The sequence below is a fragment of the Ornithorhynchus anatinus genome, chromosome 16 (assembly GCF_004115215.2).
Source record: "Ornithorhynchus anatinus isolate Pmale09 chromosome 16, mOrnAna1.pri.v4, whole genome shotgun sequence".
NCBI lineage: Eukaryota > Metazoa > Chordata > Mammalia > Monotremata > Ornithorhynchidae > Ornithorhynchus > Ornithorhynchus anatinus.
The window spans coordinates 39,671,934-39,693,435 of record NC_041743.1 but is presented as its reverse complement, the minus strand read 5'-3'; the positions used below and the strand labels follow the sequence as shown (position 1 = coordinate 39,693,435).

General features: G+C 60.9%; 2 protein-coding genes across 3 annotated transcripts in view; one reads left to right on the top strand and one right to left on the bottom strand.

The window, feature by feature from the left end:
* Nucleotides 1-9,743, bottom strand: part of KIAA0319L (KIAA0319 like) — a 52,650-nt gene extending 42,907 nt beyond the window's left edge. The window contains exons 1-2 of the mRNA XM_029081553.2: nt 9,551-9,743; nt 3,867-4,038 (exon numbers count right to left, since the gene is read on the bottom strand). The gene's annotated coding sequence lies outside the window, so the exon portion shown is untranslated. The remainder of the gene's footprint in view (nt 1-3,866; nt 4,039-9,550) is intronic.
* A 351-nt stretch (nt 9,744-10,094) lies between these two features.
* Nucleotides 10,095-20,002, top strand: NCDN (neurochondrin). Of its 2 annotated transcripts, none has more exons than XM_029081559.2 (7): nt 10,095-10,160; nt 11,612-11,752; nt 13,008-13,979; nt 14,595-14,836; nt 16,148-16,372; nt 17,100-17,242; nt 19,490-20,002. In XM_029081559.2, exons 2-7 carry the CDS (start codon nt 11,630-11,632, stop codon nt 19,915-19,917), a joined length of 2,133 nt encoding a protein of 710 aa, XP_028937392.1. In that variant the 5' UTR covers nt 10,095-10,160; nt 11,612-11,629; the 3' UTR covers nt 19,918-20,002. The 2 variants fall into 2 exon arrangements, with proteins under 2 accessions (XP_028937392.1, XP_028937391.1); XM_029081558.1 differs by lacking the exon at nt 10,095-10,160 and adding an exon at nt 10,167-10,273.
* Nucleotides 20,003-21,502: the final 1,500 nt, after the last annotated feature.

The window sequence follows — 21,502 nt, the reverse complement described above, 5'->3', positions numbered from 1 at the left end:
ATGAGCCAGTGCTTAAACAGTAGGGTATGGAAACTGGCACGTACATTAGCACTAGGGGTGGTTGATGGGGGCACAAGGGTGTAATTGGTGCGGAAGTGGAGGTTGGGAGACACGGGCTGGAGGCGTGGGGAACGGGATTAATCGGACGTGGTTTCAGAGGGGCTTTGAAGATGGGGAGAGCTAAGATCAGGTGCGTTTGAAGGGGGAGGGCGTTCCCAGGCTGGAAGTACGGCATGAGCACAAGCAGATGGAGGAGGGAGAGAGGAGAACGCAATACAGTGAGTAGGTTAGCATGAAAGAAATGAAGAGGGTGGGCTGGGGTGCAATGGAAGAAAACAATGGAGAAGTCAACGGGAGAGAAATGACTGACTGCCTCAGAGTTAATCATCGGACGCTTCTGCTTGATGCGGAGAGGAACGGATAGCTGTGGGAATGTTGAAGGAACGTGGGGAGTATGGTCCGGACAGGGGAGAGACTATTGGCAAGAAGGCCAGGGAGGAGGCTGATGCAATAGCCAAGTTGGGAACATCACAAGTGCCTGGACCGCTACGATGGCTGGTCGAAGGGAGAAGATCCAGGAAATGTGGAGGAAAAACTGGCAGGATTTAGTGACTGAATCTGGTGGGGAGCGGGGGGTTCGAAAGAGAGGCAGGATCCGGGATGGTTGACCCCGGGAAAGGAAACAACATCCTAAAGGTCAAAGGAATAAAAGAATTGGGACTGGTTGGCCTGGAAAAGAGAAGTCCACTGGTGTGAATGGGAAGGAGAAGTGACGGGGGAGGGGAAGAAGGAATTGGGGGCTGAATAACTCTCTTCGGGTCTTTAGGGTTTTCTGAGGAGTTCACTGACCCAGCTGTCCTCCAGGACTACAGAGGCACGAACAGTAGAAAAAGGATTTAATTTATCCCGAGGCAGAATCTGCTCATTTAGGAAGAAGCCATTTTTGACTGTCTGGGTTGTTTCAACACTGGCAGTGCCTCCAAGGGAGGGTGTGGGATCCCCATCCCTAGAATCTTTAAAAAACAATAGATGCCCACTTGTCTGGATGGTGTAGGCATTCACCTTCCAGGAGGCTGGAAGTTGGATTAGATGACCTCTGGAGTTCCCTTCCATTTCTAGCACGCTCTGACTTCAGGTAGCTCTTTTATTCTGACCATGGGGTGGGGTGGGGGGATTAAGGTCCTCAAAGATAGTGACTCCTCGACTGAAAAGGAGCTAAGAAGTAGCACATTCCTTCCACCACCCCTGGCCCTAGGGCTGCACAGTTTAGCCTTCTGATGGCAAGCATCAAGAAAACCAGAAAAGACTAGCTAGTTTCACTGGGAAAACCCCATGGGCCAGAAGCAGGTTGGGCATTTTCCTGGGCACAACTATCCCCCGAAAACCTGGGCACTAGTGGGGAACTGTTACGCATTACAATCTTGACTCTTGGATCATGTTTAGAGGTTCCTTAGGGAGTGGTCACTAAGGTTCACCTTCTTGGTTGGTTCTAACCAGGGTATTTTGCCCACTTTTCAAATGATGCTTACTGCCTTTAGGCTACACTCTGCATTCTCTGGGAGGGCCGGGTAAGAGCAGGGCAGAATGTTGACAACTATCTTCGCCACATGGGCTAGCCCAGAATGAGACCCCAGCATGAGATCCCAGCTTGAGAAGATCTTGCAACAGAGGGACAAAAGGAGGCTTGATAACTGAAACAGTGATATCTGGAGAGACCGTAGAATAATTCTATTTGGGGAAAATCATTTATATGAAAGCAAAGCTTAAACAAAAACAAAAAGCAGCGTGGCCTCTCGGATAGAACGCGGACCTGGGAGTCGAAAGGACCTGGATCCTACTCCCCGTTCTGCTACTTGTCTGTTGTGGGCAAGTCACTTAATTTCTCTGGGCCTCAGTTACCTCATCTGAAAAATGGGGATGAAAACTGCGAGATCCACGTGGGATAGGGACTGAGAGTCCACCTTGATTAGCTTGTATCTACCCCAGTGCTCAGTCCAGTGCCTGGCACATAGTAAGCACTTAAACACCATTAAAAAAAAAGAGAGGGGTCAGCTGGGACCTTGCAGTTTCTTTACGGCTTTTCGAGAAGAGTCCACCACATCATTCACTGGTGAACAGGCTATTCTACAAGAGAAAATTACAAAAAGATATGCCCAGAATTCTGAAAAACAGCATGGGCTAGTGGATAGAGCCTAGGCTCAGAAGGACCTTGGGTGAACCACTTGTCTGTTGTGTGACCTTGGGTGAGTCACTTCCCTTTTCTGTGCCTCAGTTACCTCACCTGTAAAACGAGGATTAAGTCTGAACTCCGCATGTGGGACACAGACTGGGTCCAACCTGATTACCTTGTATCTAGCTGAGCACTTAGTACAGTGCCTAGCACATAGGAAGTGCTTAACAAAGACCTTAAAACAAAAAAAAACACCAAAGCTCGAGCCCGACTCTCCCCCTTCACCCTACTTCCCTGACAGACTCCATGTCTCCAAGCTGTTTCAGCATTGATCGCCTGCTGCTTAGCTGGCCCATTTCGAGCTAGAGCGGCCGTTCATTCAACTGTATTTATTGAGTGCTTACTGTGTGCAAAGGACTGTACTAAGCGCTTGGGAGAGTACTATATAACAAAGTAGGGGCTCTTCTGCTCGGGCCCGTCCTGCCCGGCCCCCGATGTCCCGGGGTGGGTCGTCCAGTTCAGCGGCCGGTTCCCTCCCGACAGCCCGGCCCCGGAGCTGCACAACGATGGGTGGCCCGACTTGGTTTAAGAAGTACGCTACAGGGGTTTGGGAGCTCCTCGGGGAAAAGCCTTCTTTCGGCCTTCTGGTGCTGACTCAGTTAACCATTCCATAGACGTGTTCCTTGAATAGGGTCAGGACAAATTGGAAACGGTCTGCTGGCCCAGCAAAACCGAGTCCAGCGCAGAGTTTAAGTCAGCTTTACATCAGCTGGAACTCCCCGCCCCTCCCCGGCCAAAATTATGCAACCAAAAAAGTTCCAGAAGCCCTCCAGAAAGCCGGGGACTGACGCGACTAACGCTGATAACCACGGGTGTCACAGTCACTGCTCCTGCCAAAACTCACAAACACTTTCTCCGGGAAGGTAACCGAAATCTCAGTGGTTCCTAACGGTGCCGATTCCTCCCTCTCCTGCAAATCGAGAGCCCAGACCACAAGAGCCGAAGAGACCAGCTGCCACCCGCTCGGCCTGGACATTTCTTTCTCAAATGCCGTTTCCCGAGGGAGCTCCACCCTGCTCTGACGACGAGTACGAGGAAATGCGTCTCAAAAGGAGACGGCAGGAATGATTAATTGAGGAAGAAAGCCCTCGGACACTTGGACGGCTTTGCTTCAGTCTTCTGGCAGGAAACTTTCACCCGGCCAGAGGTATTCAGGAAGTGGGCACGCCTTATGAGAAGCAGCCACGTGGCATCTTTTACTGCAAGCCACCGCCCTCAGTCGGTGGTGGTACTGTGGAAGCACGAGGGAGAGAGATCACCGGGAGGCCAGCTCTCTAGATGAGAGAAGATAACTCCTCATATGAGGTTGAAATCAACCGGTCCCTAGGCAGATCCCAGAATTTAAGGCTTCTTTCTGAAGCTTTTTGTTGCTTTTGTCCTCGGTCAGTCAACTGTATTTTTTGAGCATTTACTGGGTACAGGGCACGGTACTAAGCGCTTGGAAGAGTACAACTTAACAGCGTTGGTAGACACGTTCCTTGCCCACAGTGAGCTTACAGTCCTCCCGTGCTAACTAGCCGGCTCCTCCTCCTCACAGATATATACCCCCCTTCGCGGCCCCGACCGTTAAACCGGACTGTGAGGCTTAGGTCCGGGAACGGTTCCCGGACCCACCGCGAACCGGTGAGGGAGTCACCTGTCGAGGAGTCCCCGGCACCGAGGCGGACGAACGCGCACAGCAGATGCAGGCTCAGCCACTTGGCAGTTGTCCCCCACGGGCGTCCCGATGAGGTCCGAGAGCGGGGATTCAGCTTGGCTTCCAGCTGCTGAGCCATGGCCTCCGGGGCGGGGCGGGCCGAGCCAGAACGCTAGGAAGACATAAGGAAGAGGGGTCACCTGCCAAACCCAAGTGGACTTCTTGGAAAGAGGAGACCGGGGGGGCGGGGGGGGGGGGAACGGGGACCTGGCGAGTTTAGGGGAAAGAAGTTCCAGGTTCGTCTTCGCGGCCCGGCCGTGCCAACCCGCCTGACGACAGAGCTGCCCGGCCCAGCCAGGGACCGCCGGATGACAAGCCAACCAAGGGGCGTGAAACAGAGCCTCCCGTAACCCCCCTTCGGCCCGGCCCAGGGGCCACTCGTCCCCCTTGGGCGGGCGATAAACCACCACCTCTGTCCTTTCCTTCTTCGGCACAAGCCGCCCGCCACCCACGCATAATAACGTTGGTATTTGTTAAGCGCTTACTATGTGCAGAGCACTATTCTAAGCGCTGGGGTCGATACAGGGTAATCAGGTTGCCCCACGTGAGGCTCACGGTCTTCATCCCCATTTTTCAGATGAGGTAACTGAGGCCCAGAGAAGTGAAGTGACTTGCCCACAGTCACACAGCTGACAGGTGGCTTCCTCACATCTTGGGATTCCATCAAAAAAGGCACCCTCGCAATATTATGAGACCCTGATGAGTTTGGAAGAAATGTTTCGAAATCTCCTGTTCCCAACGTGCAGCTGTCACCTCCAGCCTGGCCAATCCAGGCACCAGACACCACCCAGCTGAGCACGTGGGCTCAGACATACGGAGGGGGGTGGGGAGGAGCGGACGGTACGCCCCTGGCTGTGGCGCTGGCTGGTCCGGGGGAAGCAGGGTGGCGCAGGGCCGAACCGGTGCCAGCCCCGGGCAGAGAGTGGCTCGACCTCGGGCATCTTGAGATGCTGGAGCGTCTCATCATCTGCTTCCCACGAGAAGCAGCGTGGCTCGGTGGAAAGAGCACGGGCTTTGGAGTCAGAGGTCGTGAGTTCAAATCCCAGCTCTGCCACTTGTCTGCTGTGTGACCTTGGGCAAGTCACTTCCCTTCCTCTGGGCCTCAGTTACCTCATCTGTAAAATGGGGATGAAGACTGTGAGCCCTACGTGGGACAACCTGATTCCCCTGTGTCTACCCCAGCGCTTAGAACAGTGCTCTGCACATAGTAAGCGCTTAACAAATACCAACATTATCATTATTATTATTATCATTCCCTCCCTGGGGGGTTTCCACATGTGGTCTTGGCTGGAAAACACCCAGGGCTTCACAGTTTGAGAACTGGGGGAGGCACCCGGCCGTTCTGGCTTCACAGCCCAGAAACCGGGGGGCCAGATGGGGGAGAGCTCCCCCAAAGCCAGCCTATCCCCAAAGTCCTTCCCCGATGCTCCGGTGAGTCAACACCCGCCGACAGCAACGAGAGGCAGGTGGGCGGGGGGCGGGGGGCGAGTTATGGGAAGAGAGAAATGAACGTGCCTTCAAAAACAGAGGTAATAAACTCCACCAACCTGGCGGAGGTGGGTGGGCAGATTGTTATTTGGAAAAATTCAAACAAAAGGGAAATAGAGAGGTTAATTAAACCTGAACTTTGAACAAGGATCCTCTTCCACCATCTCCATGTAGAAGCAGAGTGGCCCAGTGGAGAGAACCCGGGCCTGGGCGTCAGAGAACCTGATTGTTTTTACGAGATGTTCTTCCCCTTGACGCTGTTTAGTGCCATTGTTCTTGTCTGTCCGTCTCCCCCGATTAGACCGTAAGCCCGTCAAACGGCAGGGACTGTCTCTATCTGTTGCCGACTTGTTCATCCCAAGCGCTTAGTACAGTGCTCTGCACATAGTAAGCGCTCAATAAATACTATTGATTGAATGAATGAATGAATGAATGAATGGGTTCCAATCCTGGCTGGCTGGCTGGCTCCGTGCACAACTTCTCTGCACCTCGGTTTCCTCATCCGTAAAATGGGGATTCAACCCTACTCTCTCCAACGTAGACTGAGTCCCAAATGGGATAGGGAACGTGTCTGACCCGATTACCTTTTCTCTATCTATTGCTTGACGATGCATAACAAATACCATTATTTTTAGAACTATCCGCTAAACTGTAAATTCGTAACGGGCAGGGAAAGTGTCTGCTAATTCTCGGGAGAGTGCTTAGCCCAGTGCTCTGTACGTAATAAGCATTCGATAAATACCACTGATTGATTACCACGGAACCAAAGGGCCCAGATCAGACCTTTCTGACCAAATAAGTGACCGGCAGACGAAGGAGGCCACGGAGAGCCGCAAGAAAGATCCAGAGGGTGACAAGCCCGGGGAGAGAATGCCCACCCCCACACGCTTCACAAACTGAAACCAATAAAAGCTTGCGATACTTCTGGCATTTGGGGCGGTACAAGTACGCTCGAAATAAAGGCGCTCTCTCTGTCAGAGCAGCTGCTCAGACGGAGCAGGGGGTAATGTTTACTTATTCAGGTTGATGGCGGAATGTATCATAGTTCAGTCTGTCAGCTACATACGTGGAACTGCGTTTATATACACAGCGATAAGATATGTTTGAAGAACGGCAAACCGTGCCTGAAACAGCCTATTCAGTCCGTATGAGTAATCGAGAATAAAAGCCACTTGGGGGGGGGGGGGAAGCCCACCCAAAAAAAGCCATAGCTTAGAGATATTTGGAAAGTTACAGAACAGACTGTCATGAATAGCTTTGCTTATATTTGTAGACATTGTTTTCCAAATAGCTTAAAAACCGAACAGATTGTTCCAAGAGGTCGCATTTCCAATTTGTTCCTAGCTCCTATCGCTTATCCCAGAGGGAACGGTGAGAGAAGTCAACTAATGCTTTCTACAAAACACGACACGGTTAACCCTGTACCAGCTGATTTGCTGGGAGGCGTCGTTAAGGGGGGGCAAATGGACTTCACAAGGAAAAGAGTCCTCTTTGCGGACAAACCCTCCAGTTCCACCGCTCTGCTCTCGGCTCTTCTAGTCCAACACTGTGCAGCCCTCTGCACCGGGTGACGAACTTTGCAGAGTGGCAGCGATGCCGGGCTTCCCACTGACCCTGTTCCAAAAAACCTTCTCCGGATTAGGAGTCCTGGGGGCAAAGCACCTGTACTAAACGCTTGAAGTGGTGGGAGGGGGAAATAATGTTGGTATTTGTTAAGCGCTTTCTATGTGCCAAGCACTGTTCTAAGGTCTGGGGGGGGGGGGGGGAATACCAGGTAATCGGGTTGTTCCACGTGAGGCTCAAAGTCTTCATCCCCATTTGACAGATGAGGGAACTGAGGCACAGAGAAGTTAAGTGATTTGCCCAAAGTCCTGCAGCTAAGTGGCGAGGGGGGATTAGAACTATGACCTCTGACTTCCAAGCCCGGGCTCTCTCTACTGAGCCACGCTGCTTCTCTAAAAAAGAGAGAGGGAAACGGTCGGGCGAGAAGGAAGACACGGGCCGTGGCTCTCGCGGGGGGCTCCCACTGTAAGCATCACTCTCCACCCCATCCCTCCCAGCTCCCAAAGCCCCCCCAAAAGGGTCAAAGGTCCTGCAACGAGGGAGAGGGCCCCGGCCTGGTTTTCTCCCTTATGGAGGGATACAAATCACGGTCGGTGCATCCTGGGGCGGGGAAGGTCCGTAGAAGTGGTGACCACGGCCGGAGACCGAGGAGTCTGGGTCCTTTAGAGACCCCCGGGGAAATATACAAATGTATTTGTATATTTTATTTATTTATATACATATTTTATTATTTATTGATATACATATATGTGTATATGTTATTTATTACCCTATTTATTTTGTTAATGAGGTGTACATCCCCTTGATTCTATTTACCTTGATGATGTTGTCTTGTTTTTGTTTTGTTTTGCTCGGCTGTCCGTCTCCCCGGTTTAGACTGAGAGCCCGTCACTGGGCAGGGACGGACTCTCTCTGTGGTCCAATAGTCCATTCCAAGCACTTAGCCCAGTGCTCTGCACCTAGTCAGCGCTCACTAAATACGAAAGAATGACTTTTTGCTTTGGTGTCGTCTCCCCCGTTTAGATTGAGAGCCCGTCCTTGGGCAGGGATGGTCTCTATCTGTGGCCCAATGGTCCATTCCAAGCGCTCAGTCCAGTGCTCCGCACAAAGTCAGCGCTCACTAAATACGATTGAATGAATTTTTGCTCTGCTGTCCGTCTCCCCCGTTTGGACTGTGAGCCCGTCGCTGGGCAGGGATGGTCTCTGTGGCCCAATGGTCCACTCCAAGCGCTCAGTTCAGTGCTCTGCATCTAGTCAGCGCTCACTAACTCTGAATGGACGAATGAAAAGCGGTTAGACGGGGGAGACCCTCCGACCCCCCACGTTCATTCCTTCATCCATTCAATAGTATTGATTGAGCGCTTCCTATGTGCAGAGCACCGTACTAAGCGCTTGAATGGACAATTCGGCAGCAGAGAGAGACTGTCCCTGCCCAATGATGGGCTCACAGTCTAATCGGGGGAGACGGACGGACAAAAACAAGACAACAGAATCACGATAAACAGAATCAAGGGGATGCCCAGCTCAGAGAAGCAGCGTGGCTCTGTGGCAAGAGCCCGGGCTTGGGAGTCCGAGGTCATGGGTTCGAATCCCGGCTCTGCCACTTGTCAACTGGGTGACTGAGGGCAAGTCACTTCACTTCTCTGGGTCTCAATTCCCTCCTCTGTCAAATGGGGACGAAGACTGTGAGCCTCACGTGGGACCACCTGGTGACCCTGTATCTCCCCCAGCGCTTAGAACAGTGCTCTGCACAGAGTCGGCGCTTAACCAATACCCCCTTAACTTCTCTGGGCCTCAGTTCCCTCCTCTATAAAATGGGGATGAAGCCTGTGAACCTCACGGGGGACCACCTGATGACCCTGTCTGTCCCCCAGCGCTTAGAACAGTGCTCGGCACATAGTAGGTGCTTAACAAATACCTACTTAACTTCTCTGGGCCTCAGTTCCCTCCTCTGTAAAAGGGGGATGAGGACTGTGAGGCTCATGGGGGACCACCTGATGACCCTGTCTGTCCCCCAGCGCTTAGAACAGTGCTCGGCACATAGTAGGTGCTTAACAAATACCTACTTAACTTCTCTGGGCCTCAGTTCCCTCCTCTGTAAAAGAGGGATAAAGACTGTGAGCCTCACGGGGGACCACCTGATGACCCTGTCTGTCCCCCAGCGCTTAGAACAGTGCTCGGCACAGAGTAGGCGCTTAACCAATACCCCCTTAACTTCTCTGGGCCTCAATTCCCTCCTCTGTAAAAGGGGGATGAAGACTGTGCGCCTCACGGGGGGACGACCTGATGCCCCTGCGTCTCCCCCAGCGCTCAGCACAGCGCTCCGCACACAGTAAGCGCTTCGCAAATAGCCACTTAACTTCCCTGGGCCTCGCTTCCCTCCTCCGCGAAATGGAAGCCGGGGCGCCTCCCGCGGCACCGCCTGATGAGCCCCGTCTCTCCCCGGGCGCTCAGGACGGCGCTCGGCACGTGAGAAGCGCTTACCGACTCCCCACGTGATGATTCCGAGGAAGCGCTGGGCGAATCCCCACTTTTGGGGGGAATTCGCGAAAGAGCGGGCGGCTCCCACCTACCGGGGCTCAGGTCCTGGCGGCGGCGGCGGCGGCGGCGGCGGCGGGTCCCTCGGCCTCGTCGTCGTCCGGGTCCATGGGGGCCCGCGGCGCCCGGCGAGGGCCGCTTGTCCCTCAGCCCCGTCCGGCGCGGTCCCGTCCGGACGCCTCCCCTCAGGCCGGACGGCGGCGGAGCCCGGAAGCCGCCCCGCGCTCCTCGGAAGTCCAACCTCCCGCCTCGGCCCCCCTCTCCCCCCCCCACCGGAAGCGCAACCCGGCCGCCCCGCCGCGCCGGGGAGGGGAGGGGAGGGGAGGGGAGGGCCGGGCCGGGCCGGGGCCGCCCGTGGCTTGGGGCCCCGGGCGGAGGGCGCGCCGGGCCGGCGGCCGCGATCGTCCCGGGCCGGCGGCCGCCTCCGCCGGCGAGGCCGCCTCGTCCCGGCCGGGGCCGGGGCCGGGGCCGGAGCCGGGCGCTGCCCGCGCTCAAGATGGCGACGGCGGCGTCGCCGCGGCCCCGCGGCCCGCCCTGCGTTCCCATTGGCGGGCGGCGGGCGCCGGCCGCCTCCCGATTGGCCGAGGCGGGTGCGGGGGCGGAGGTGGGGCTGCCGCAGCAGGAGCCGGGACTGGGCAGCGCGGGGTGAGTGAGCGCCGGCCTCGGGCTCCGGGACCAGCTCGCTCGCTGGAGCATCTTTCTCTCTCTCTCTCTCTCTCTCTCTCTCTCTCTCTCCACCTCGCGGGGCCCCCGTCCGGGTGAGCGAGCCCGACCCCCCCCCCCCCTCCCGCCGACATCGCGACAGCCGGGGGGGCGCCTATCGCGCCACCGCCATATCGCGCCATCCTCCCCCCCTCCCTTGTCGCGACATCGCCGCGGGGCCCTCGTCCCTCTCTCTTCCCTCCTCCCGCCCCCCTCCCCCTTGTGCCTCTCCACCCCGTGGCCTCCCCGGCGGCCCCGCCGTGTCGTGACTTTGCCGTGACCTCGCCGCACTTGCCCCGCTCCATCGTGACGTGCGACCCCCATCGCGCCGTCTTGTCGTGACCTCCCATCGTGACGCGGGCTCCGCCGGACAGGTGGCGACCGCCGGGAGCCCCGTCCGTCCCCACCCCCCGCCGCCCCCCATCTTCTTTCCCCGCTCTCCCGGGGGGAAGGGGGGGGAGAGCCTTTCCTCGATTTCCCCAACCCCCGGGTGCCCGTCCTCCCCTCCCCGGCGCTTCCCCCTCCTCTCCTCCCTCCTCTGCTCGGTGCCACCTGCAGCCGCAGGCTGGCGTGGGAAGGGAGAGGAGGTGATGCCCAAATGGTTAATGCTGCCGCTCGTCGTCGACGAGCAGCAGGCTGGAAGGGGCCCCGGGGTAGGGGGAGGTGGGGGGGGGGGGGGAGGACGAAGACGGGAGAGGGAGGTAGAGGACCCTCCGAGACTCTCACAGATCCAGACCTCCTGCATCGGATGCATCCCCTGCACCGGATGCATCCCCTGCATCGGATGCATCCCCTGCATCGGATGCTCGGAGGTGGGGGCGTCAGGCCGAGAGACGTGCCCTGGGCCGGCCGGAGGGGCAGGGGAGGATGGCTGCCCCTTTTTTGTCCCCCCCAGGAGGTTTTTGCCTCCTGGCCCGGGGGGGGGGGGGGGTGGGCCTCGCCTCCCTGCCCACGACCCCCCGGGAGGAAAGGGGGGCATCGGTCCCGTCTCCGCGGGGCCGAGGGACGAACCGGTGCAGGGGGCCAGAAGTGACTTTCTCGGGGTGGCCGAATGGACTCCCCGCACCTTCTCCAGACTGCTGGTGGCGAAGGTTTATTTAGGAGACGGACGGGGGTTGGGGGCGGCGGGAGAGGAGTGGGGCGGCCGAAGCCACTTCCTTGCTTCGGCGTCCCCAGATGAGGAGCTCGTCGTCCCCCCTCTTTGGTTCCCCCACCTCAGGCGGCCTCGAGAAATGGGGGACCGGTAGGAACGATGCCACCCGTCTCCCCGGAGTACTCGCTCTCCTCCCAGCCGCCTCCCCCTTGTTTGTGCTCAACGTTGCCGTTAACCCCTTGTCTCCCCCTGCGTCTGCCCCCGCCCGGATCCCGGCGCTCAGTCCTTCTTGTGTTCGCAGTTGGGCGAGGAGGGCATCATGGCCTCGGACTGCGAGGCGGCGCTGAGCCCGGCCGAGGGCCGGAACCCCCCGCTGGAGCGGTGCCTGGGGGCCCTGCGGGAAGCCAAGAACGACAGCGAGCAGTTCGCCGCCCTGCTGCTGGTGAGGAGCCGCGGCCGGGAGGTCGGGCGGCAGGCGGCGGGAGGTGGGGTGGTCCCGGCAGGACCCCGGAGGAGGGTCGAGGGAGTCGGCCGATGCCCGGGACGGGCGAGGCTCGAGAACTCCGGGGTTGAGCCGGCGGAGGATGCCCGGGGCCCCGTGCCTTGGACCGGACCCACCCCCCCCATCCCCCCCGCCACCCCTTCCCCCATCCCAGCCTCCCACCGCCCGAGAGGCGAGGGCTGCGACGAGACCGGGATGTGGAGCGCCAGGGCGGGTGCCGAGAGGGGCTCCTGGGCGCCGGGAGCCGCTCCACGTTCCTTCCCTGTCGCGTGGCAGATGGGAATCTGAGTCACACGGAGGCAGCGCCTGGTAGTATCTGTTGCGTTGTGTACTCGCAGTCACCGGGGACCCTCCCCTGACGCCCAGGGATGGCGCCGGACCCCAAGGGGGGGGGCGCGAAGCGGGCGAGAGGGAGCCGGGGGGAGGGGGACGGGGCAGGTAGAGGGACCCGGCCAGCGATCCGCAGGGGGTATGGAAATCCTGCTCCCCGGGGAGGGCCGGGGTGGGGCGCGTGGGGGGAGACGGGCGAGCTGGGCCGGGGGAAGAGAAAGCCAGTCGGGGGGCGGGGGGGGGGGTCGGAGATTGGGAGGGGGAGGGGGGACGGCCAAGAGCGGGCTCTGGGGTGGCGGAGTCAGGCCCGGAGAATGAACTGCAGTGCTGGAAAGGGTTGTCGGGGAGGGGGAGGAGGTTGGAGGGTGGGAGAACAGCCGCTACTTGCTCACCATGGCAACCGAGGGAAGGCCGGGAGCCGAGGGCTCACACTGCAGCAGAGGAGGTGTTTAGGTGAAATGTGAGGGGAAATGTTTTGACAGGGAGTTTGGTGAGACACGGGAGCTGTTTCCCCACGGGAGGTTGGGGAGGCCAGGTTCGTAGGTACGGGTTGGAGGCTTCTCCGGAGGGCTTAGCTCGGGGGACTGGAACGCCCCGGCCCCGAGGCCGAGGGGGGCACCCGGTGACCTTAAGGGCCCTTCTGGCCGCGCTCTCGGTTGGGTTCGGGCGCGCTGCCCCGCTGGGAACGGATGCCGGCGGGAGAGTCCCGGCCCGGGGCTGGGCGAGATGAGTGCCTCCCGGCCCGGGACGGGCAGAGGGGGGAGGGGGGAGACCGGGGAGCCGTAGGCTCGGGGGCGGGCGGAGGCCCCGGCGGCTCCGGCCCCCGTGCGCCCCAGCCGACCCCCTCCTCCGCCGCCCTCCGCAGGTGACCAAGGCCGTCAAGGCCGGCGACGTGGACGCCAAAACCAGGCGGCGGATCTTCGACGCCGTCGGCTTCGCCTTCCCCAACCGGCTCCTGGCCTCCAAGGAGGCCCCCGACGGCTGCCCGGACCCGGTCTTCCGCGCCCTGGGCGTGACCCTGCTGGCCTGCTTCTGCAGTGACCCCGAGCTGGCCGCCCACCCCCAGGTCCTCAACAAGATCCCCGTCCTCAACGCCCTCCTCCTGAGCGCCCGTGGCGACCCCGACGACCCCGCCCGCCGGGCCGTGGTGGACGACGCCTACCGGTGCCTCACGGCGGTGGCGGGCACCCCCCGGGGGCCCCGCCACCTGATCGCCGGGGGCACGGTGTCCGCCCTGTGCCAGGCCTACCTGGGCCACGGCTACGGCTTCGACCAGGCCCTGGCCCTGCTGGTGGGGCTCCTGGCGGCGGCCGAGGGGCAGTGCTGGAAGGAGTCGGAGGCCGACCTCCTGACCGTGCTGCGGGGCCTGAGCGAGGATTTCCAGAAGGCGGAGGACGCGAGCAAGTTCGAGCTGTGCCAGCTGCTGCCCATCTTCCTCCCGCCGGGCCCGGTGCCCCCCTCCTGCCACCGGGACCTGCAGGCCGGCCTGGCCCGGATCCTGGCCTGCAAGCTGAGCTCCTGGCAGCGCAACCCGGCCCTGAAGCTGGCGGCTCGGCTGGCCCACTCCTGCGGCTCGGAGTGGATCCCCGCCGGCGGCCCGGGGGGCAAGTTCCTGGCCCTGCTGGTGAACCTGGCCTGCGTGGAGGTGCGTCTGGCCCTGGAGGAGCCCGGGGTCGAGGTGAAGGAGGACGTGGTGACCGCCTGCTACGCCCTGATGGAGCTGGGCATCCAGGAGTGCACCCGCTGTGAGCAGCCGCTGCTCAAGGAGCCCCAGAAAGTGCAGCTGGTCAGCATCATGAAGGAGGCCATCGGGGCCGTGATCCACTACCTGCAGCAGGTGACGGGGACCGGGACAGGGCCCGGGATCGGGGCGGGAGCTGGTGGGGGGAGAGACCGAAGCCGGGGGCCCCGGCCCAGAGCTTCCGGAAACCGTCGGCCCGGCCGCGCAGGCGGTGGGCGGAGGGTGGGACTCGCTCGTTGTGGGCGGGGAACATGTCTTTGGACTCTTCTTCCAAGCGCTTAGTACGGTGCTCTGCACGTGGTGAGCGCTCACTGACTGAGTGGGTGAGGGTGAGAGAGACGGGGGCCGGTACCAGGTCTCCCCGTCCCTCTCCGAGGCCCGACCAGCCCGAACCATAATTCCGAAGACTCCCGCCCATCTCCCCGATCCCCGCCTCGCCGGGAACGGAGCTAGGCTCTGTCTGGGGGCTGGAAGCGCCGGCCCTGGCTGGGGGAAAGGGGTGAATGCCGGTGGGCACGACTGAGGTCCGTTTTTAACCCCTCGTATCCCTTGCTTACAGCCAGGTCCTCTCAGGCCCTGACGATCGGCGAGGCTTCTGTTGCCTGCACATCTGGGAGGGGCCGGGGGCGCGGGGGGGGAGGGCAGGGGTGCCCCTGCCGCGGAGTCGGGGCGGGATGGCGGCGCTGAGCTCCCCCGGGGGTCCCGCTGCAGGTGGGTCCCGAGAAGCTGAAGGAGCCCTTCGTCTTCGCCTCGGTGCGCATCCTGGGAGCCTGGCTGGCCGAGGAGACGTCATCCCTGCGCAGGGAAGTCTGCCAACTGCTGCCCTTCCTCGTGCGCTATGCCAAGACCCTGTACGAGGAGGCCGAAGAAGCCGGGGACCTCTCCCAGCAGGTGGCCTCCCTGGCCATCTCCTCCTCGGCCCCTGGGTCCCCCTGGCCGGGAGACGCCCTGCGGTGAGTTGTGCCCCGGGACGGCCGGGGAAGCCGGGTCGGGGCCGGCCGGGGAAGCCGGGTCGGGGCCCGGCCGGGTCTGGGCTCCCGACTGACCCTCCGGGGGAGGGGGCAAAGCCCTGCAGACTCCCCCCCCCCCCCCCCCCCGAGCTCATCCCTGCCTGCTCACGAGGCCCTTGCACCCTGAAGACATTTCACAATTATTAGTAATTATCACGGCGGCCGCCCGTGGTTTGTTTATTACTGATTTTTCCCAAGCACCCACTTGGTGCCTAGCATCTGCCTACCGTGAGATTGGGAATGTACAAAACACATATCTCCTGAGGGCCGTTGTTCCAGCGATTCAAAACCCCCCAAGGTTGCTGATGTTTCTACCCCACCCCCTCTTGCTCTAAGCGAAGCCTGCCTTCTTGTCCGTCTGTGCTCTGCAGACGGGCTCCTCTTCCTAAGATCCTTTCCTGGCCCTAAACCGTTCCCTTCGCCAGACTCCACAGACCAGATTCCCCTCTTCTGGCCTCCTAACCTCCTCAGCCTCAGCCGACCAGTCTCCTATCCTGCTTCGTTGCTGCTTTCCCATTCCGGCCCTTTTAACGCCTCTCCTTCCCCCTGCTATCGTTGCTATTATTATTATTACTACCACTGATAATTTGTAATCATTATCATAATGGCATTCAGCGCTTACGATGTGATAAGCAATGTCGTAAGCACTGAGTTGGTTAGAAGAGAATCAGATGGGGCTCACAATCTAAGTAGAGGGAGTAGGATGAATTCCTATGTTGAGTGAGGCTAGAGAAGTTAAGTGATTTGCCCAGGGTTGCACAGCACCCCTTCGACTGAGGCTCCGGGACCCCAGGGAAAAGCCCCTCCCCAAACCTCAGAGAGCCCTCTTCTTCCCTGCCGAGAGCAGCGTGACTGCCAAAATCACATCTTCTCCGAGAGGCCTTCCCCGACGAACCTCTCATCTCCTCACCCTCTCTCCTTTCCCCGCATCTGCCACTCCAGCCCTTGCGTCCTCAGCCCCTTCGCCCCGTAGCGTGTACGTTAGTATCTTTACGCTCCATTACATCCTCCTACCTGGAATTTATTTTAGTGTCTGTCTCCCCTGCCAGATGACAAGCTTCTCGAGGGCAGGGGTCACATCTGCTGATTTCTGTCGTACTCTCCCAATCGTTTAACGCGGTGCCGTGCCCACAGTAGGTGTCGGCCCATGCTGCCGACGGATGGGTTGGTTGGTAACCTTCTGGCCCTCGCCCCTTTTCTCCACACCCGTGGCTCCCCCCCCAACCTCTCCGGCCACGTGGCCTCTCTCTCCAGCCTCCTGCTGCCCGGCTGGTGCCACCTGACAGCCGAGGACGGACCCCGGGAGATCCTCATCAAGGAGGGAGCGCCCTCCCTGCTGTGCCAATACTTCCTGCAGCAGTGGGAGCTGACCTCGCCGGGCCACGACCCCTCCGGCCTCCCCGACAGCGTGGAGCTGGGCCTGCAGACCGCCTGTGGCATCTTCCTCAACCTGGTGGTGACCGCCCCCGGCCTCATCAAGTAAGGAACCGGGGACTGCCCGCTCCTCCGGTTGGGGGTGGGGGCGGCAGGGGAGGGTGGCTGGCTCTCGGGTTCCCGGGGGAGGTCCAGGTGGAGGTGCCCCTGACACCGACCCATCTGGGCAGCTGCGACCCTGCAGCCCCTCCCTTCCTCTCCCCCGGGCTCAGAGACCCAGGCATTTGCCTGCAAAAGACTCCTTCTGCATTGCTGACCCTTCCCCACATCCAGAGCCCCGTGAAAACGAGATGGAAAGGGACTAGTGAGAACGGGGCAGCAAGGGCTGATTTAAATTCCTTTAAGCCTGCCTCCGATCTTTCACCTCCCCACATCCCCCACCCCAATCCCAGAGGGCGATTCCTTCACGACAAGACATTCAGTGTCGGGTCCTGAGCCCTGGGTTCCTGCCGTGACCTCAGAGGGAGGTACCTCCTTCCCTCTACTCTCTCCTTAACCTCCCCCTCACGTTTCCCTCTGGGCCCGCCGCCTGATTTCTTCAAGGCCTTTTCCTCCCTGGGCGTGTGCTAATACGTATGGGTGCTCCGGGACTGAGGCCAGGGGCTGAGGTTCCCCTGCTCACCTGGCCTAGCTTCCCCTCCATCCCAGGGCGTGTGCTAATTTGCGCCGGAAGCTCTGGGGTTGAGGTGAGGAGCTGGGGCTCCCCTGCTCACCCGACCCGTCTTACCCTCCGCCCCCCTTCTCCCCTCCAACCCCCGCCCACCCCAACCAGGCGCGACGCCTGCTTCACGTCCCTGATGAACACCCTGATGACGTCCCTGCCGGCCCTGGTGCAGCAGAAGGGGCGGCTCTTGCTGGCAGCCAACGTGGCCACCTTGGGCCTGCTCATGGCTCGGCTCCTCAGCACCAACCCGGGTAAGGTCCCCCACGGTCCCTGGGGGGTGGGGAAGGGGCTCAGCCCACCAGGGCCCTCTCAGGGAGAGCCAATGAGCAGCACTCCTCCCCTCCGGTCAAGGGGGCTCGGGCAGCTGGCCGGCCTAGTGGCCGTGAGGCCCGGGAGCGGGAGGCGTGGACGCAGCCAAACACTCCAGAGCAGAGGGTACTCCTGCCCCGCGACCAGGCCAGCTGAGAGCACAGAACCAAGTGCCTCCCGCTTCCCGAGTCACAGTCTGGAGGAAGTGGACTTGGTTCGCGTAGCAGCATGAGAGATGTAGGTTAGACCTGAGGAAGAACTGCCCGGCCAGAAAAGTCAGGCGTCCCCCTTCCCTGAATCATGACTGGAGTAAGAGAGTCATCTCCGCCGATAAGCTCTTCCCTCACAAAACAACCCTGCCACGAGCAGCCGCCGGCTCCCTGGGGAGAAGGGGGCCGGGGCTCCTCCTCACCCCAGTTCCCCCTGGCTCTGCCCCTCTCGGTCTCCCGCTATGGGCCGTGGGTGTCTGTTCTGGCCTCTCTGTTTTCAACTGTTCCCCGCTGCCCATCTGTTCCCTTGGCCGAGATTAGCAGGCGGCAGAGAACAGGGCAGAATGTCCCGGGGCTGTCCCCCTCCCCCCCCCACCCCACCTCCCCATTCCCAGCGACGTTTCCTAATCCTGTGTGAGGAGGGTACCCCAGGACAGGGGGATGAGGGACCGTCCCCTCCAGGGAGGCATCAGCTCCTTGCTGGCATTTCCCGTGGAGCCTCCCACCCCCTCCCAGTCCCAACTGCATTTTACTCCCCCCGCCCCCTCAACGCCCCCCACATACACCCAGCTTCCTCTTTCCCCCCACCCCCCCCCCAGTCTCAGTGAAAGAGACTACCGTTTGGAGGCCGGGGGAGGGACAAGATGACCTCCGTGCCAGCCCCTCCCCAATTTTCCCATCAACAGCGAGTCCCGGGCGGCCCCAGGGTGCACAGCCCCAGCCCCGGGGCACCGGGAAGTGGTAGAGAAAGGAGGCGGTGACGGCTTGAGCTGTACCCTCTGGGATCTGGCAGTCGTGATAGATCAGAGTGACAAGGAGACCTAAAACGCAAGTGACAAAGGCATCAAAGAAAGCGTACAAACAACAAGCACGTGAGGTGGCACGCACGCAAGCACGTAAGGGAGGAGAGGGGGGCGGAAATGATCCGAGTGACCTCGCCGCCTCTGCGCAGCCGCCCCGCAGCACTCTGCCAGCCTGCCTCTCTTCCCACCTGGGTCTTCCAGACTCCCTTACAGAGACAGTCCTATCCACACGTATCGGCCTGCCCTGCCCCGGGCCTGCTGCTGCTGCTGCTGCTGCTGCAGCTTCACTGAGCGCAGGCCCTCGGTTCCCCCTGGGATGGGTTTTCCCCATCCCCGAATCACCCCCCCGAGAGTTTCCTGGGCCAGGGAGTTGGAAAGTTCTTCCTAGAGTCCTCCCTCAATCTCTCCTCTTGTACCCCAGCCTGAGGTCAGGCTGGGGTCTCCGGGCTCGGGGTGGGGAGGGGAGAGGGAAGCCTGTTGGCTTGCATCCATGTAGAGGAACTGGGGATGATGGCGGGGGCTGGCACTCCAGGCCCCAGCGGGGAGGGCAGATGGGGCGATTAGGGCCCGGGGAGGGGGTGAGTCCCCGAACGTGCTTTGTCTCTCCCCAGAGAGAGAGACAGGCACACCGCTGCATTCACACACCTAGTAACACAAACACTTTCTCTTGTTCCGGATGTACACCCACAAATCCCTATTTGCATACACCCCCGCATTCACAATCACACCCGGATACACACGTTCTCCAGATGCACATGCACAGACACCATTCGAACACGGACACCCCCCTGAATTCACACACCCAAATACGCACGAGCTCGCTCGTTCTGGATGCCCCCACGCAGATGCCCATTTGCACACCCCCCTGCATTCACGCCCAGATACGCACCCGCTCTCTTGTTCTAGATGCGCCCACGCAGACGCCCATTTCCGCCCGCCCCTGCGCTCACACTCACAACCAGATACACGCATGCTCTTGTTCTGAATGCACCCACACAGATGCCCGTTTGCACACCCCTCCCCGCTTGCAGACACGCACACGCTTTCATCGTGGATGCGTCCCCCCGGCTGTCCGTTTGCACAGCCCCCTGCGTTCCCGTCCCGACTCTCCAGGGGCCCGGCCCTGACCGCCCGTCCCTCCCCCCCCGCCCGTCCCCGCCCCCTCCATGTGTTGCAGCTCTCCAGGGGACGTCCGCCTCCCGCGGCTTCTTCGCCGCCGCCATCCTCTTCCTGTCGCAGTCGCACGTGGCCGGGGCCGGCACGCCCGCGGCCCTGGCCCTGGCGCCGGACTACGAGGGCGTCTGGGCCGACCTGCAGGAGCTGTGGTTCCTGGGCATGCAGGCCTTCACGGGCTGCGTCCCGCTCCTGCCCTGGCTGGCGCCCGCCGCCCTACGCTCCCGCTGGCCGCAGGAGCTGCTGCAGCTCCTGGGCAGCGTCACCCCGGCCTCCGTCAAGCCCGAGATGGTGGCCGCCTACCAGGGGGTCCTGGTGGAGCTGGCCCGGGCTAACCGTCTGTGCCGCGAAGCCATGAGGCTGCAGGCGGGGGAGGACACCGCCCACCTGTATGGCATGGCAGCCTTAGAGCAGTGCCTCGCGGAGCCGTGAGCAGGCAGGCCGCCCCCGGCCTGGCCCCCCCGCCCCTCCTCCCGCCCCACCCGCCTTGAAACCCAATCCACCAGGAGGGAGAGGAGGGAGGAAGGAGGTGCAGGAGGAGGAGGAGGAGGAGCCATCTTCCCCAACCCCCAGCCTCCCACCGCATGGCTTTCTGGCTTTCCCAGCCCCATCAGGCCCAGGGGCGGCACACGGAGCCTGGCCCTTGGTGGAGAAGGAACGGAGGGGCCGGCCGGCGTGTCCCCCCAACCTCCCCCAACCCCTGAGCCCTGGGGGTCCGGGGGAGGGCGGCCCGGCCCGACCACCTGCCGCCGCCTAGAGTCATTGCTCTCCAGCCCAGCCGCCGCTTTGATATGGATGTGCGTGCCCAAGTGCAGAAGGAGTGGGGAGGATGACCCCAGGAGAGATCACCCCCCGGGGGCAGGAGAGGCAGCCGGAAGGAGGGGTGAGGTGCTGCAGGGTGAGCCGTGAACAGTGCCCTGCCGGCCAGGGCCGGCAGCCCCCCTGGCCCCCGGGCCCACCCTCCCAGCCCCTCACCTAGTCCCGCTGAGCAGTCGGGCCCCGGGGGTGGGGATCAGGTTGATGATATGGACCGGAGGTGACCCCCTTTCTGAGCCCCCCCCCCCCCCACCTCCCACCTGAACGATTTCCGCTCTGGGGAAACTAAGGGGGTGGGGGGCGATTATTTATTTTTCTTTCCCGAGCCATGGCCCACTGGAACAACAGACTGTCCGGTGGGTGTCCCTCCCCCCCCCCCCCACACGCCCCCTCGAGACGATCGAGGAAGGTGGGGAAGGGGCCGCCTCACACCCTCCGCATGTCCCGCCCTCGCGCTGTGAAACCGCTGTTGACGTTTGCCGTGTTGGTGCGTGGCTTCCAGCCCCCCCCGGTCCTCCCGCTGACCGCCGCTCTTCTCTGCTCGGGTGCCCAGCGTCTCGCGGGCTCCCGCAGGCTGCCCGTCCCGCGGCCGGAGGGGGCGAGCAGCAGACCCCGCCCTCCTCCACCCCGTCTCTGTGTTCTGTGGCCGTGCCGAGTTCAAGGCTGTGCACATGTGGACGCTCAATAAATACTCATTGGTGATGGCAGAGTGGTCTCGCGCTACACCCCAGCCTCCCACACACCCCGGCCCCCCACAGTCACCCTTGTGTCAAAGGCCTCGTTTGAAGCCAAGAGGAAGAATAACATTTATTCGGGGCCTACCGTATGCTTGGCCCTTGGGTAGGTCGGACGCAGTCCCCGTCCCACGTGGGGCATGCAGTCTAAGTCGGGGTGGGGCGAGAGTGGGTATTTAATCCCCATTTTTCGGATGGAATTGAGGCCCTGAGCCGTTAACTGACTTGCCTAAGGTCACCTAACGGGTCAGTGGAAGAACTGGGATTAGACCTCAAGTGCCCCGATTCCACAGGGCAGTTCATTCAGTCGTATTTATTGAGCGCTTACTGTGTGCAGAGCACTGTTTGAAAAGTACAATTCAGCAGAGACAGTCCCTGCCCACACTGTGCTTACAGCCTAGAAGGGGAGAGGCAGGCATCAATAGAAATAAATAGAATTGCAGATATATAAACAACGCAAGTAAACG

Coding starts and splice junctions, on each gene's coding strand:
- NCDN (XM_029081559.2), top strand. CDS start 11,630: ATGGCCTCGGACTGCGAGGCGGCGCTGAGCCCGGCCGAGGGCCGGAAC. Junction 13,980..14,594: donor TGATCCACTACCTGCAGCAG/GTGACGGGGACC, acceptor GTCCCGCTGCAG/GTGGGTCCCGAGAAGCTGAA. Junction 14,837..16,147: donor TGGCCGGGAGACGCCCTGCG/GTGAGTTGTGCC, acceptor CTCTCTCTCCAG/CCTCCTGCTGCCCGGCTGGT.